This window comes from Wyeomyia smithii, chromosome 3 (genome assembly GCF_029784165.1).
Source record: "Wyeomyia smithii strain HCP4-BCI-WySm-NY-G18 chromosome 3, ASM2978416v1, whole genome shotgun sequence".
NCBI classification, from domain to species: domain Eukaryota; kingdom Metazoa; phylum Arthropoda; class Insecta; order Diptera; family Culicidae; genus Wyeomyia; species Wyeomyia smithii.
The window spans coordinates 247,077,270-247,095,387 of NC_073696.1; the positions used below are offsets into that span (position 1 = coordinate 247,077,270).

General features: G+C 39.8%; 1 protein-coding gene across 3 annotated transcripts in view; it reads left to right on the forward strand.

The window, feature by feature from the left end:
- The window catches only part of LOC129731693 (dopamine D2-like receptor), a 738,323-nt gene extending 721,058 nt beyond the window's left edge, over window positions 1–17,265 (forward strand). For all 3 annotated transcript variants that reach the window (XM_055691893.1, XM_055691894.1, XM_055691895.1), the window contains one exon: window positions 2,908–17,265. In XM_055691893.1, coding sequence (XP_055547868.1) covers window positions 2,908–3,119 — 212 coding nt within the window. In that variant the 3' untranslated portion in view covers window positions 3,120–17,265. The remainder of the gene's footprint in view (window positions 1–2,907) is intronic.
- Window positions 17,266–18,118: the final 853 nt, after the last annotated feature.

An 18,118-nucleotide genomic window follows, 5' to 3' on the forward strand; every position in this document is an offset into this window, starting at 1 on the left:
ATGTGATCCGAACCCATCAGCACTGAATTTAATTCTCTCTCTCTTATTTATTAATTACTCGATCGTGGCGCCGATGCTGGATCGTGATCGTCGCCACCAGTTCAGTTGATAAGCGACGTCCGATAAGTATAGATCAGCTTTGCCACAGTCCCCTTATTGCTCGAAATATACCAAGTGCAGTTAAAAAATAAAGTTACTTTTGTGATATCATTCCACTACGGTGTCTCATTTAAGAGAAGAACTATACGTGGCCTGCTGATTAGCGTTCAGGCCGATAATTGTTAATTTGGGATAAATAATTCCCACCAACCAACAACGGTGAACCTCGACCTGCCCCAACAGTCGCTTTTTACGCGGGGGATACGTGCCGCGTAAAAAAAAACCGCGTAAATTCCGGAATCCGCGTAAAAAAAACCATCGTTAATTTTGCATTCCGAGTGAAGGGGAACCGAAATCCGGGCAAAAAAATACCGCGTAAATTCCGGAATCCGCGTAAAAAAACCGCGTAAATTCCGGAATCCGCGTAAAAAAAATCGCGTAAAAAAACCGCTAAAAGGCGACCTTAGTGAATTAAATAATTATAATCAATGCGATTTTTTGTGTATGAAAATAATAATAGAAATACAAGTTTTTGCTTCCCCAACTATAAGACTTTTTTTCTCTGTTTTCAGCAGATTCTGGACTCGGAACTTTCGAGAGTCCCACTTTATTCTACCTAATTCTTTTCAAAAAATCTTAACTTATGCAAAACATCGTTCCATTCAATGAAAAAACAAACCCTAAAAGTATCAATACGATCGTATACTCATGAGAACTTTTCTTACCCTTGAAAAAATGTTAGAAAAAGAACTGTTAACAACCCGCCGATAAAACATTTCAAGTTTGGTAGCATATCAAAAGTGACACCTTAAGCTTTCGAATAACGAGTATTAGGGCGATACTTTTATTTGTGAATAAGTTTCTTTGATCAGAGACACTATGCAGGGTCATTCGAAAATAATCAATTGTATATTTTAGAAGAAAACGATAATCAATGATTGCTAACGACGAATATGTGTAAAGTTTTTTTCACAAAACTTTGTTGAACAATGTTGAAGGTGAAATTATATTCAATTTTCAAGTGAATCGAAAGCAGTAGAGCAAATCAAGCTGAGTCCGGCTGACAGTACATACGACATGAAGGAGGAAGCCGTTTAATATCCTAATGCTACATGTTACAAAATTACAGCTGTCTTCGGTTGAGTAATGTTTGCATTGGGAATTATTTTGCGCTTTTGGTACATTTTTTTAAATCTTAACTATTTGTTAAAAAAGTGTTCGTGTTAAAATAAATTTAAAAAAATCATGATTGCCGTTTTTATACAAGCCCTTTTCAAAAATTAATGGTGATTTTCCCAGTCCTTACTAGTAGCACAGTAGTAGTGCTTGGGATTGCTCTACTGGCCTACGCATAAACTATATTCATTTTCAACGCATAGAGTTTTCATCATTTCAATTGTGTGTTATTTTTTATGAGTGTTGAATCCCTTTAAATATTTTGTATATTTTCTTTTATTTAGGTTCTTCTTAATGGCAAACCCGGTTTGATGCGCTTTAATTGTGGTTTTACTAGATCGACAATGAATGGTCGTAAGAGGTTAAATATATTTCTCTCCGAGCATACCGAAAATTTTGATAGCAAATTCCTACGATTTACAATCGTTGTTCGCTTGTAAGTCTTTTCATGATTGAATGACATAGTACACTGAACAAGTTTGATATTGACCAATGATGCTTGAACGCCATTACACATTAGTGCTGCAAACTTGAAAAAAAAAATCGTAAATAATCACCGTTTACATTTGTTAAGATTTGTATTTTAAAATTTATAGATACCTTGTTGATGTTCTGTGATTCTGCTAACTCAAATCTGTTTTGGTTTTCGACTGTGAAATATAAATTTATAATCGATAATGTTCATCCGATTAGAGTCAATATTAAATCAAGCTTTTTTTTTTTTGAACCAATAACGTCCTGTACCATCAATCTTTAGAGTCCTCTAAAATCAGAATTTTAATTACTGTTACTTATCTGTAATTAATTACTAATTATGTCCTCTCAACATCAAAATTGATCTCAGCTTCCAGAATGATTTGCAAGTAATATATTACATTCAGTCGATTCAAGCAATCATATTTTTGTTTGAAATACGATGATCAATTTATTTTATTGGATCAAACATTTTTAGTCTTTTGGTACCAAAATTTCCAAAGTGACTCTTTGCTAGTCAAATCACAAACAAATAAAGGCTTAAATTTCGATTTATTCGCAAAGTAATCCTTCTCGATTCAATGAACTAGTTTCCATTGTCAAATAATAGATTGTTTACTCATCGAAGAACAATACATGACAGCCGGCATCGAATGGACAAAAAGAATGCTACCTGGAATATAATCCTTTGCTATTCACAGTTCCATCCAGAAAACAATTCTCCGTTGTTGTTTCCTATTTAAATTCAATTTTCCACGCGGGTTACTCGAACAAACACTGCTCGAGAGGAGTCCAGGAGCTGTAGAACAGCCTGACACTTCCTGTCAACAGGTCGGAACAGTCCTGTATGTACACCGTATTGGTTTTTGTTTTCAACCTGCGTTACCATTCAACACACTGTCCGGATTGTTGTCGGCAGCAAGTGGATTAGTGCTTTTTGTTGCACCGGCTGGAGGTACGATAGCAGGTCCATTTGCTGCCAGATCGGAGTTAACGGGTGCAAAACGAACTCTAATGTTTTGTGTTTCGTGTATCATCATGGTGTTGATTTGAACCGTACCTACTCACACTCGCAGCTATATTTACACCCCGCAAACCCTATTCCGATGTGCAGCTAAACGAAGTTTCCTATTTTTCACCTTTCTCTTTCTTCCGCAGGGGTATTTTTAATCTGCTGGGTGCCGTTCTTCACCTGCAACATCATGGACGCAATGTGCACCAAGCTGGACATGACCTGCCAGCCGGGTGTGACGGCCTTCATCCTGACCACCTGGCTCGGCTACATGAACAGCTTCGTCAATCCGGTTATCTACACCATCTTCAACCCGGAGTTCCGGAAGGCGTTCAAAAAAATCATGCACATCGAGTGAGTGCGGCAAATCGCGCCGGGCGGCGGTCCCGGCCGGGGGCCACGTAGCGACGAGAGAGGAGTATCCCGAGAGCTGTCGTCCGGCGGGATGGACACGATGGGTTTGTCCAGTGGAGCCATCGATGGGCACGGTTCGGCTGCGGTTGGCTGGCATCAGAACACGGACAGAATCGATGAGAGATAAGCGATGAGCGATTGGGTGGACAATGGGAAGGGCTGTTAGCTGAATGTGTTTAGAGAAGGGCAAACGGATGGCTGTGTGTGTTTTTCGTTGCTTCTTCTTCTGGTTAGTTTTAAGCTGTTGCAACCGGATAACATAGGTACTGAAAGATGAAAATTCCAAGAATGAAGTGCTCGGAAGTGAAAGTATCCGGGAGATTTTAACGATAGAATGCTTCCCTGACGTTGATCCTGGTTTGCGGAAGCACTAACAAATGAAATTTTTTACCATTTAGAAGAGAAAATTGACTGCTTGTTTTCTACATATACCGGAATGGTTTACCAGTGAAGTTAGCTGATCCAAATGGTCAAGTAAGTCACCCTGAGTTTAATTTGCTCGTGACACTATCCTACAAACAGTTAAATACGAGTCGTTGAATATTAAAATGTCGCTGATTGAAGGTAAATTTTGAATTTTGAACCTAAAAATGTATGTAGTTGCTCGAGAATTCAAGATTTTTTGAATTATTCAAATTAGGTACCTACTACTCAATCCAGTTTTGAATGATTTTACCCGTTTCTTAGTGCAATAATTTATTCTTTATAATGTGAAAACAGAAAACCATAGTTTTGTCATATGATCTTACCCATTTTAGATAATGAATTTAAAAATGCTGACACATTTAAGCTTTTTTGTAGGTTTTCTTGCTTGTATCTAGAACATTTTTTTTTTCAAACTTTTTCTGTGTTTGATAACTTCGAACAGTTAGCTGAAAAGTTATTGGTTATTTAATTATGGAGGAATAAGAGAAAAAAAGTCAAATTATCTTGAAAAGAAAAAAAAGGCTAAAATGGCTCATTAAATACTCCCAAAATTATATACCCGTTAGCACAAAATAGAGTAAAGTCTTTTTTTACATGTTTGTTTTTACACGGTTTTATTTTACACGGTTCATTTTTACGACGATTTTCCAAATAACGCGATTTTTTTACACGGTTTTTTGCACTTTTTTTCATCTTCGCGTAAAATTGTTACAGTAAGTAACAGTAACGGTTACAAACTATAGTAGGCTGTTTTTTACACAGTTTCATTGTTACACTGTTTTATTTTACACGGTTTTATTTCACACGGTTTTTTACGACGTTCTTCCAAATAACGTGGTTTTTTTACGACGTTTTCTCAACTAACGCGTTTTTTTTTTCACACGGTTTTTTTTGCACGGTACGTAGGATCGTGTAAAAAAGAACTTTACTGTACTTTGTGTTGATATATGAACAAAATTTACTGAGCCGAGTGCCGATTATTAAAAAAATATGTTTTGGGATAAAACGGATTGTTTTAAACCGATTATAATGTTTTCGGCAAAGTCGTAGATAATAATTTTATTTTGTTCTCTTAAAAAATCACAGGAGGGTTGTGTGCAAAGCCACGACCGCAAGGTTGAAATAGAATACCTTTACAAGAGAGATAAAACCGGCTGCTTGCGTGTCAGTCATTTTTCCTAGTAAATAAATGTTGACCGCTCATTAGCAGTATTGAAAATTCTGTGCAAATGAAATTGAAGTACTACTCAATTTCAGTTTGCACATATAAATACGACCTCACTGAACAGGAAAAGTACAAACTCTTTGCGGCGCAAACAAGTTTCAACAGTTAGAGTATATGTACATGTGAATTCAAATTAAGATAATTAACTTTTGGTTAAAGCTCAGAACAAGAAAATATTAAATCTTCAATTCATTTGTTTGGTTGTCCTAAAAAGGACAGTTTGTTGTTGAATTTAAAATCGGATATGACGCTGATTGCATCTCTGTGTTACGCCGATAGCGGGAGTTATGGTGAGCTCGCGTAATACGAAGGTATCGTATTACCTGTTTTATTGAATGGGAAAAAGAGGAATATTGTAAAATTTTGTAAACATTTGACTCAAACAATATTACCAAATCGTAGTCAGGCACTCTGATAACAAAGTTGAAGGCTGTTTCCACACTGAAAAACAGACAGCCAGCAGAAGTTTTGATTGCCAATATCCAGAATGCTTGTGTGCCAAAATAAGGCAGAGCTTCACCAGAGGAAGGCCGAAACCCTCAACCGGCAAAGATGCTCCGATAGCAGATAAATAGTGGTTTCGCATTCAGGAACGGCATCGTTGTTAAGGGTTAAGAGTTAGGCAGATGTCCGTGGAGAACTTTTTCCAACTTTAATGCCAGAACAAAGCAGAAATTTACTGGAGGAAGGCCGAAACCCTCAACGGCAAAGATGTCCTGACAGCGAAAATATGTGCTTTTTGATGTATACTTCACACGGGCTGTACTGTCTGTTTCGGCCACTTTATAGGTGGAACAAAACGATTTGGCAGGATGGCGAAGAAAAGAAAGTAAAATTCAGAATCGTTAACTATTAATTTGCTTTATGTTATGAATAAACTTACCAGGTACTGTGAGTATGGACAGCGTCGGTCGGTGGTACGAAAAGTAAGAACAGTATCTTTTACACTCAGCACGGATACTCCGGCCGAACGTTAGATCAAGGCATAATCCTCCGAGAGTGGTCGCTTGAGTTCGGTCTGAGACTAAGTCCAGGTAGATAAACTTCTTCATAAAGTCGATTGATTTTTTTTTTTTGTTGAAGTCACCGGTGACGAGATGATCGACATTGTACATCGTGTATACACCATTAGATCCCACACCAAGAAGTATTTCTTCTGTGCGGTGGTTGTGCTTGGTGATAGGTACATGACTATCCCGACAATTACTAAACTTTTGGATCATATGGGGAGCCGCTACTGTACTTGCTTCATTCTTCTGGTAAATGGCCACACCCGCAGCTCTGAAATTGGGCCGTTTCGATTGAGAGATGCAGGTATATCCTTCTATTTCAGCTGTATTTTCGTCATCCTGCCACGTTTCACTGGGCGCTAAGAGATCTCCGGTCATCAGCACATGATCGGTAGCGATATCTAGTGCATGTGCAGCTAAGCTTTGAACGTTTGCTGATATCAGTACAACGCCTGCGGTTTTATTGGCAACAAACTCCACCAATTCATCCGCAATTGTGCGCAGGCGATGATTGGACAACCGCTGCAATTCGGTTCGAAGGGACAACATCTTTTCCTTATTGCATCCCCTGGCATGGTGAAATTTGGAATCGTCCTTGGCACTTGTCAAGAACAACCCATCGATGGACAATACTCGCGAGAGGGCAACATAGACTAATTGTTGTTCCTGCCTTTTATCGTAGTGAAATACGATTTGAGGATAGGTTCCTCCCTGGGACTTATGCACCGTAAGAGCGCATCCACTAACAACTGGGAATTGAGCACAACATTTTACACCAACGACATCGACTTTTAGGTTTAGGTATGTTGGCGGACCTTTCTTGATTGGTGTCCAGTTTGGCTGCAAGATGCCTGGCTTAGATTGAACTAGGGGCCTGGATTTCACTCTTAGCATCGCACCAATCGCATCGCTCTCGAACTGGAACCACAATCGGAAAATCTGCTGTTCCGGGCCTATCGCTCCATTGACGATGGAGCCTCGACATCGTTGTTCGTAGTGACAATGACAATTGCATTCCGATGATGAGATGCAACAGATACGGCAAACCACCGGCAGCAACAACGCTCATTCTATGCAGCTGGTTTCTAGCACTTGCAAGCTGTTCGTCGCTCCGATACCCGCTTAATACATCTTCTACGACACAGTCTTCGCCTTCTCTATCCTGTAGGATTGCCTTATTGTACCGGTCCACATCGATGTTTTGGTGAAAGATCCTCACGGCGTTGGGCACATTCTCCTTACACCATTGAGCTGAGCGGAAGCGGCTTTCGATGAGCTTCTTCTCGTCATCTGACAATCGTTCGCCATTCCCGATCTTCGTTAGAGCAGAAGAGAATTGTTCGTCACTTTGCCGCATTACTCGAACGAGGGGATGAAACTGCAGCGATTGCCAGAGCACAGCACCGTGTATCGAATTTGTGGGACGACGGAAAATATTTGTGGCGTTCACTGGTGGAAGCTGGCGAAGGTCACCAACCAGTATGATGTCTATTCCACCGAAGGCATCGTCGTATCCACCGGTAATGTCTTGTAGTCGGGAATGCATCGAGTTCAACACATGTGCACTAATCATACTCATCTCGTCGACAATGATGGCCCGAACGTTCGCAAAAGCATTTCTGTACCACTGCAACTTCTGGAAGCTAAGCTTTTCGTTGTGCCTGCGTGACATGGTTAAGCTGAATGCAGAATGGACTGTTGTTCCACCAATCGCAACGGCAGCTTTTCCAGTCGAAGCACACGCAACGTACGCGTTGTTTTGCGTATTATGTGCTTGACTGAACCGATTGTACGTTTCCATCATGACACGCAGTGTAAATGTTTTGCCGCTTCCAGCTGGACCAGTGAAGAAAATTTGTAGCGGTTTTCGGGAGTCATCGAAGCAGTGCAAACTGTGAATTACATGCAAAATCAGAGCTCGCTGCTCGGGATTCGTAGCTCGCACCATTTCGCAGTAAGCTTGTTTGCTCATCACACTGTCTCGTTGCTTGACAACTGCAGTTAACGCATGGATCGGCAAGCTTTGAATGTCATCATCATTCGGCTGCATAACGTTCGCACGAACACGTTCGTCATTCATCCCAGTTGCGGCATACTGCTCCTGATCTGCGCTTGCAATACACGTACGGAAATACTCTTAAACCGTGTGCTCAAGGTTTAACTCACAGTCGTATTCCTTTCGCTTCCTCATCGACGCTGGTTCGTGCTGATTAAACAACTCCAGAAATTTGTTGCAATCAATTACATCACACACCTCGTTGCGAAACGGAAGAAAAAAAAGAACCATCTCTCGCTTGTAGTCGACCTGTTCCGTCATGGAATACGTGCGCCAGCGCAGTACGCGGGCAGTGGCTCGGCGGCTATACGTATTTGCTGTTTTCTGCACTTTCGAGTAGCACGATGCAAAATCAGCAAGACAGACATCATCCAATCCCACGCGTGCCTCATACTTCCGAATGATGTTCGTTGTCCAGATGTCGACGGAATCATCGACAATGCCTTTTTCGTCCATCCGCTTCGTGCGTTTCCTGACTTTAGTTCTCTCTTGAGGCCACATACCGTGCTGGATCGAAATCCGTACACCTAAGCACATGATAATCTTCGACGGTCAATATAAAATCAAGAAATCACATATTGCTTTAAACTGACATGATTACTTATAGGTCTACTTATATTTTATCACTATTTTCCAGCAAAATGATTGAAATCACTCCGAAACTCGAAAAAATCATGGTTTAATAGAACATGTTTTGAATCGAAATCCGTACACAGTTTTTTGTCTGAATCAAAACCCGTACACTTTTGAATCGAAATCCGCACACACGCGATATAGACTGGATCAAAGTCCATACAACAATAAATCAAACTCCATATAGATGAAGAAGTACAAAAATGAACATCTTTTATTTGTAATTAATCTTTAAATTACCGAAAAAGTATATTTGAGAATCAACTGGCTCCTAAAGTTTCACACGGTTTTCAAATTTTTGATATCAGCTGAAATAGAGCAATTTTCGTAGCGTTTCGTAGTAACCGGAACGCCGGAACCTCTCGAAGCTTCCCGGTACGACTTTCCCTTGCGCACCTCAGTCACAGCTCGTTTAAAATTGTTTGCCGTATATTTATACTTGTTTTCTTCCATTATTTGCTGAAAACAAGAAGAAAGTTCAACAATATATGCATGATACACACGCTGTACGGATTTCGATTCAAGCAAATAAAAAGAATCAAAATCCGTACGGCACAGTTTTTGTTGAATAAATACAACTTACACTATTTATTAGGCAATATACAGTTCGAAAATGACAAAGACTTACCTTTTCCATCAATTTTAAAAAGATTCACAGAGTAAAACACTTATATCCCACTTGAAAACCGTTTTTATCTGAAGAACGTTTCCTTAGTAAATTCTCTAACGATACAACGAAATGACAACTGAAACCGATACACGATTGATTTTTCATTTTTAATATTTTTATTTCATGGCCTACTGGCGCATAGTTTAATTTAACAGAAGGCCAACAACTCAACGGATATGTACATGTAACTATCATATGAATTTTCACTTTTATAATGCTTAAAACTGAAGGAAAACATCAAGGTGTACGGATTTCGATACTTTACGGGTTTCGATCCAGCACGGTAGTCGGAATGAACTCCACATACCTGCTAGCTATGGACATTGGCTGGCGAAGAAGATACCAGGCTGCTTCCTGAGCAGATATCTCAACGGAATTGAGCATCTTGATGCTGACCTTCTAGAGCAGTGACTGATAGTCCAAATCAGGGAATTCTTCTTGCAGTTTTACAAGATCACGGTGTAGACTACTTATACCACGATTGGTCTTGTTCACATACTCGACGACGTAGGCAGCACAAGAGTACTCATCAAGGTTGAACTGGAGATCCATGTTCGACTGGAGGACGCTGGCGATCCACGGGTTGAACGTATTCGTTCACAACTCCGTCATTGATCGTTTGACCAGAACGGTGGGCCGACTCATCGATGAGCGGATGACATCGAGGTAGCAATCATACGAACATTCGCAGTCGTCCAGAAATTGGTGGAACGTATCAAAACTTTTGGTCTCCAGAACACCGTGAATCTCGCTGGCCCGTTTCCTTAGCTGGTTACGGCGTCTATCGTCACATCTATGGGCCAGTAAGGGATGTTGAAAAGGCAACTTTTCTCGCCCCGTTTGAAGCAGGTGAAAGTGTGCTTATGCACCTGATTCGCATATTGAACAGGCAAATCAACTGCTTCAACCGGACATAGATTATCTATGAGTTGAACAGTAGCGGGCATGTTTTCCGAAACCGCCTCCTTTGGATCCATGTCCAACCACAGAAGAATATGTGCGTGGGGGTTGCCGCGATGTTGAAACTCTATTCTTTTAAAATATTCCACAACGCGAAGCTGTCCGAACGGGCTATATCTTGACGACTGCAGGAGCTGCATGATAACATCAACCAGCTTTTTGAAGTAAACGCAGCAAGTCACCGGATCCTGGTTTACAAGAGTCGCTCGTTGTAGTGCCGTTAGATGCTGAATATCAGTTAAATAGACTCTGTTGTATCCACCTGACGATAACTTCTGCAACGTTCGCAACAAATGGGGCCACATTTTTCGCTTGCACTCAAGGTGAGGAACATCGTCGGCTTGCCCAGCTGCCGGATCAAAGCGAACACATCGTGCTTGCGTTGCTGCCAGTACTGCACCGAATTCTGGATCGACTTCAAAAATGACAAGTTCCGGTCACTGCTCCAGAAACTGCCTATCATTAAACATGGCGCGCGTAATGTTTGCTGTTGCCATACACCGAAAGGTGCATTGAAGACCGTCACTAACTCGCAAACGTAGTATCTTCATGGCAACATACAGTACATGTTTCGGCGCCGCTGCTCGTCGATCACGGCGGCGCAGTTCGCTGGTGGCTACCATAAACGGTGTAACTCGCACTTCTGGGTTGAAGGTTCTCGGGCGCCCCAGGTAAATGTCTGGAAACGACAGCTCCTCAGCGTGCTCATCGAAAATAATTGACAATGGCACTCTGATTGGCCAGGTGCTATCTCTAGACATTTGTCTTCGTTCCAGAGAAGAGTTTGCTGCTGCCCTATCAGCAACTCGACGTCATTGTCACCTTCAACCGTCTCGATAGCATCAGCATTGCCAGGTGTGGAAGATCAGAATCAACGGCACGCAGATTATCCTCGTTGTACGTGATTCCGTACCGACGATACAGGGGAGTATCCTGCAAGTACTGCAAGCAGACCTTGACAGTCTGCTTTTTCACAAATCCAGACAAGTAACTGGATTTATGAATTATGTGCTTCTTCATGGAAACATTGATTGCCCTGTCGTCGTCCAGCTGGCGCGGGAGATCCTTCACCATCTGATCAACATCCACGGGTACATTAATTACTTGACCGATGATTTCGTAACTCCTCCGCTCACCTTCCCAGAAACACTCTTTTATAGCCGAAGGGTGCTACGTAATAAGCCACGCTTTTCAGTTCAGTTTTACTATTTCCTAATGTTCTTTAGACCAATTATTCCACAATTCGCATTTGATTTTTGTATCCAGCGAATAAACACCTGCTCTCACACACGCAACGGTTTTAACCCGTATCTTATGGCGGTTTGTTGTTGCGTGTTGCATCATGTTGCAACTTGGCAGCTGGGAGACGACGAAATTCTGTTGATGCTGATTGATTGAATCGACTTCATATTAGCTCTGCATAGTCGAACTAACTGTCTTTGTGAATGCGTTCTAACAGGGCAGTTTGTTATTCGAAGTCGGTCATGCTGATCGCAGCCTTTGCGTTGCCCCTACAGAGGGGGGTTTACTAAATAAAGTAAAAATTAGACAACTACAACAGAATTTGATTGCATCCCACACAGAATGTCTGCTTGTGTTGATGCCAGAAAATTATTAACCTTCAACTACTTGTTTAATTGCCTTGAAAAAGGCATTTTGCGAATAAAAATCGGTTGCTGATCGCAACCTTTGAGCTGCCCTAACAAAGGAGGAATTAAGATACACGGACAACATGCACTGTGGAAGCTATTTCACATTCAGTAAATAAGACGGGCGCGACAAATTTAAATTGCTAGGATCCAACACAGAATCTTGCTTGCGTTGTCAATAATAATTAACTTTCAATGACTTGTTTATTTGCCTTCAAAAGGCATTTTGATTTCCAAAATTGGATTTCCTGATGGCAATCTTCATGCTGCCCCAACACGGGGGTAATAATGGCAGTCTGGCGACACATGCTGAGAAAAACCGCGCTGCTTCTGAGACGTGGTGACCAACCACAGGGCTAGTGCTGCTGTTAAGGAAGGACGACTGCTGTTGTCGCTGTCTAGTACTATTATGAGCGACTTCGGCTAAAACAGGCTCCTATATAGGCCAAATATCATATTTTCAATTGCAAGGTATATGATTCCGTCGACCGTGCTTGGGAAGCAATCATATAACGACCAATCAGAGGTCGAATTTTTCGATTTGACAAGGCTTGACTATTTTCAAGAGTACAATAGTGTGAATAATAAAATTACAATTATCTTATTTTGGGAAGAATCTTAGAAGATTTTCCAATCTATTGCTGCAAGAACGAAGGAAATCCATCGAATACTAACCGATTTATTAGCATTTGAAATTGGACATGTTTTTCACTTTTTTCGGTTTTAGATTTTCATTTTACATCCCTATGTGGCCGAACTTCCTGAGAGAAGTATTCTACTTCAAAAGCATTGAGCGACCAATCAGTGGTCGACATTTGCGTTTCGACGAGGCTCGACGATTTTCAATGGTACAATATTTTAGACAATCAGATTACAATTTTTTGCATTTGGACGGGTGCTTCAAAAATGACGTAAATCGGTTGGAAACTGACTGAGTTTAAAACGTTTGAAAGTGGACAATTTTCGTGACGCTCTCGATGTTTTCAGTTTTTGAAATTGGATCCCTGTATATGTGGCCATAAGACGTAATTCTATGTCAAAATCAGCTATTCAGAATAAATAAAACTACTCTGTGACCAAAACACAAAACAATCATTTAGTAACAGCTGATATTCTTGACCAAATTGCATTCAGGGTTACAAAGCGCTTGGCTTTCACATTCTGGGCATATTAGAGGGGGGAGAGGGGCGGTTGCTATTTACGCTAAGAAATCGGCCGAATACAACATTAGATCTAATGAATCGTGTGAAAACGATTGCGCTCCTAAGAATATCAGATATAACAGGCATGAAGCATATGGCATCTCATGAAAAGTACGGTTTAAGCATTAGCCAAAAAATAAAAAGTTATTTCGTTGAGTTGATCAATGATCCTCACGAGATGATACAGTCGAAACACAAAAACTCGAATTTTGATGGTTTACATCCAGTGACCTTTACCCAGTTGGTCTCGACGTACTGTTACGTTACTTGTCATGAGTACTTTCGGAGAATTCTTTACCGGGTCACTGGTTTCCGAACTACGCTAGACCGGGGAAGTAAAGACCTTAAGGGTATCCAGCAGGACGGACCTCCGTCCTGAAAGACATGAACTGCTCAGATGTACGTTATTATGTGTTGTCTTTATTGCACAATGTTGCCCTTATATAATAGATGTACAATGTTAGCTTAACCTATCTCAATGGTAGAAAGAAAGATCACTTTGTTCAGAAGTGTTTTAGGCAACAAAATTGTCTATCTGAAAATGTTATTTAAAAAAATCTGAGAAGACCAATTGCCTCACTATCATTTTTTGGTTTTGATTTTTTTTTTGTGTAGGAACACAGAATATTTTCTTCAATAACTAGTTCAGTCTATTTCCTGAAAATTATTACTTGAACACTTTTCTGTACCTCTTGTCATTTCCGAATGGTTATGGTCTCAGAGGCAAAAAACGTGAAACCGCGTCAAACATGAAACATTTTTTGTTGGAACCTTTTCTTCAGTTTTTTTTTTTTTCAAAAGAGTTTTGGGTAGCTAAATTGTCTATCTAAAAGTATTTATTTTCAAACAAGTTCAAGATGACGGACTTTTTTTAGAATCACACTTTGTTTACGGAATGAATTCTTTTTTTGAGTAGTACCTACTCAAATTCATTTTTTCTATATTTTAGAATAAGAGCTCACACCATTCACTAGAAGCTATTCCCTGACAACGTTTCTCTATCTCTTGTTATTATTAAGAAATATGGATTTATTAGAAGAAAACCCGTTTCAAATATTAGTACAAATAAATTGTAAAAAAAATCAAAGTTGCTTACCTTCACACCCACAAAGATTTATTGAATTCAGAAAGGGTGTTACCAGCCCCTCAGTCAAATAAGCGTTAAATCGTTCTATTACAAACTTTGATTCGTAGCGCAATTGAGTATTGCGAGCAGAATTAGCGAGGTTGGAGTCTTGGTGAAAGAGCACTTTGCACCCTAATTTCAACGTCTTACTCATCCAATAATGTACAATAATACGGTTTATTGATTGTTTTACCGTGTTTCAAGTAGTCCATGATTATCACAAATTCCGTATAGTAGCCAATATTTTATAGACTGATTGTTGCGTTATGGAGCGTTTTGAAAGACTCTCACCAGGTAAAAGCAACTCTGAAGTGTAGTAGTAAATCCATGTTTCTTTCATTCTCACGAATCATTTCAAAATTTGTTTCCTATATGATCAATGTCAGATTCTCCGTCGAATGTTTGAATGTTTGTCGCTTTGATTAATTGTTGAGGAACGCCGCACTCGTCGCTCGAATAGCTTTTCATGTGTGAACATTTATGAATTAAATGTCCAACATATTCCAACAAAAAACGAAGAATAAATCATAAAATTCACAGCACTTGCGATCGAGTCGATGGTTCAGAATCGCACATCGAATGTATATATTGGAGGAGTTTTTAATTTTCCACCGTGTATTTACTTTTGAGACAGTTGGGAAATGAAACGAAAAGTCCAATGTTGTTTCTTAATTACAGGAGTTGGTTTGAATCTTTCTCGCCAGCAACTAACAATCTTCGAAAAAGACGTCGAAAAAGTTAATTGTTTTCATAGCAGCTTTTTTCTCCGCAAAAGAAAAGTTCGCTGAACGCAAACTAGAGGAGTTTTGTTCAATTTTTTCGCCGTTGTATACAATTTAACAAGAGAAGCTCAAAGTTTTGCTTCACTGAAAAACTCAGCCATTCGTAGCGCTCAGCCCAAGCACATCCGGCTGGGGAATAGTTGTGCCAAACTAATTGCGGCAGATGGTGAACAAATGGATGAAGAAAAGGGCTTCCAGCAGCCAAGCAAAGGCAAAGACTCAATAAACCGTAACAAAACTAGAAAAAAAAAATCAGAACAACAACTACACGGAACTCAAACCTAGACCAAGAATCAAAATTAGAAACTATAGAGAGGCTATTCGTACAATAGGTGTCCACTACAAACTCACTTGTCGAGACAAGGAGCCACTGTACAAAGCTCGTAGTATCGCTGGAAATAAAGGTAACTCCTACCTAAGTAGTAAGTGTATCGCACTGGAAGGTAGTCAAATTTTTGTACTTAAAAGCAACAGCATTAATCGTAGCAAACTTTCAGTATTATGTACATACGTAGCAACATTAACGGGAGATTCCAGATATATGAAATTATATTAACAAAAAAAAAATACTCGATAGCGAATAAACTAGCAAAACAAAGAAGCTGGGGGAGAGGCCAGACAAAAATGTACATTTCAACTCTCGCATCAACTACAAGAAGACGTAAAAGTGAAAAAAATGCATTCCAAGAAACGAAAATAAAACTAACAAAAAAAGGCGCCAGCTTACCTACTCATACACGAACTCATTACAAAACTAAACAAAACAAAAAAAAATATCAAAACCCACACGGTCAGACAAAATTCCGTAGCTGTTAGGAAGTCTATTTGCAAAGAGGCTGAATCGATCTGTACATAGCGGTACCATCGCGTACTCGGCAGAGGTGGAGAAAAACGGTGTATGTATAGCTTAGAACTCTGATAAAGAAAACCAAAAACCATTAAGGAGTAAAACCAAAAGTAACAACTCACGAAGTTAGTGCTATTTTTCTACCAAAATTACTTTTCTAGGTTGATACATATTTTTCGACTTCCATTGCAAAAACAAAAGAGCAACAAAATATTCTCGCGAAGGAGAGCTTCTTCTGTTTCTATCGTTAGTGAAGTAGAACAAAGCAAATAAACCAACAAACTAATCAAAGCAACTAATAGTAGTGTGTAATGGAACGGAGGATGATCCCTATAATTACCAACAATCGAGATTTGTGGCATGAAAGGGGGAAAGGGGGGCTACGAAATATGATCAGACAATTTTAAAGCAACAAGAGTAAAAAAAGGGAGAAAAATCATAGCCAATAATCAAACAGCAGAATGAAAATTTCTAGACTTTCAGTACAAATTATCACTAAATCAAAACTAATAAAATTATATATAAAGAATTCAGCTTATCGAACCGGTTGAGCAAATGATAACTAAAAAGGAATTGAAGGAAACTTTGCTGAGAGCAAATGTAAGGTAGACGGATTGACGGTTGATTGTATGCATGGTTGAGTTATTCACGATTGTAGTTTATCTGGAAGTTGACCATTTTAAGTGTACTGCAGCAGGCTTCCGAGTGGAACTAGTACCAAACTTTGTTACTCAACTAGTTAGCCTATTAGAGCAGCCTTTTTTTAAATATTTTTCTACAACTTCCTTCGTTCGCCGATAGCCGAGAGAAGGTTGCTAGTGATTAAAATGCCTGAAGTTAGCAGCAACTGCTAGCAGAGCAAACCAACATAAGCGCGGAACGAATTTTGCACTCGACTCCAGACTCAAAATCGCACACAGAGAGAGAGAGAAAGACACACCCACACAGCAATCGAATCCATTCCGGCTGGATCCGAGTGCAGAGTTAATCATTTGTTTTGAGCCCCCAAATAGCGCGCTTCCGTGTGTTTTCTTTTTCTGTCCCCACTTGGTCCACCCTTGGGTCCGGGTGGTAGTCCGGCAATCACAAGTGTGACCTCCTCTCGGCTCTCAAGGCCTCATTTCACGGCTCTTCCAATCCGCCACTCAAAGGCAGCGGGGATGGGAAAGCGAAACAAGCAAACAAAAACAAAAACGACCGACCAGAAGGGAACGCGAGCAGCGTCAGGATAAGAAGCCATCGGCTATCGTGCATGTTTTCTGTTGCACATTTCCCCTAGGCTTTAGAACTCAACAAACAAGAGCACTACTGGAAAACAACAACCTGCAGCAGCAAGCAGAAGAAGAAATCGTATTTATGCTAGTAAAACAATGAAACGAAACTACTTCCAGCAAGCGGTAGGAAACTAGTGGCGAAAGAGCACAAAAAGTGGTTACTACACAAGGGAAGGTCAGATAAAGTACTAAAACACATGAATAAATCTGTAACTATGGATGAAATATTACGATTTGGTTTTTTGGTGCTATGATTTCACGACTGAACTGAAGAAATTATGTTGTTGAGTGGATTATTGCTTGCATGAGAATTCTATATATATTACGACAACGAGAGCCGACTCACCAGGTAAGGAAAGAAAATAATAAGATCATTAATTGTGAAAGGAATTGCCGTATTACAGGATTACTCTATTTATTTTTATTTCGCCATGGCATGCAAAAGTTCAATTACCCGATCTTCTACCCTGTGATTGTTACACGAAGTATTTCCGATTGATATTGTGATATTATTGGTTTAGTGTTGTTTTTTGTTGTTGGTTTAGAATTTATCATAAATCGTAATGTTAACGGGTTGTTCGGTATCATTGATTCTGGGCCTGTCATTGGATCTTTGACCTTCAGTAACATTTTCCAGCTTTTTGATTATTTTCTATGGTATTAAGAAACGTTCTTCGATACTCCGAACCCAAATTGGAGTCATTTGCATTTCGAAGTCAGATTTATTTTCTGGAATTATTTTTTTGGTCTTTTCTAGCCTTCAGGAGCGTTTTTTTTGTTTTTGGCATTCAGAAGTTTTTTTTTTCAAATACTGAGCTGATTTTGGGGTCTTTTTTTGGGTTTTCCTGGTGGTTACTCTATAAAAAATCAACATGTTACTGCTAAGTGGATTCCATTTACATCTATGCTAATTAGTGGAATTAGAGGAATTTCATATCTACGTGAAATACATATGGTTCGAAATGATAAAATGGTTGGGTTCGTTTATCGGCATTCATGCGTAGAGAGCATTTGGAATGAGCGGGAGAACTATTCTCCATGTAGTAATTGCTTTCGATCTAGGATTCGGGCACAAATTCATTT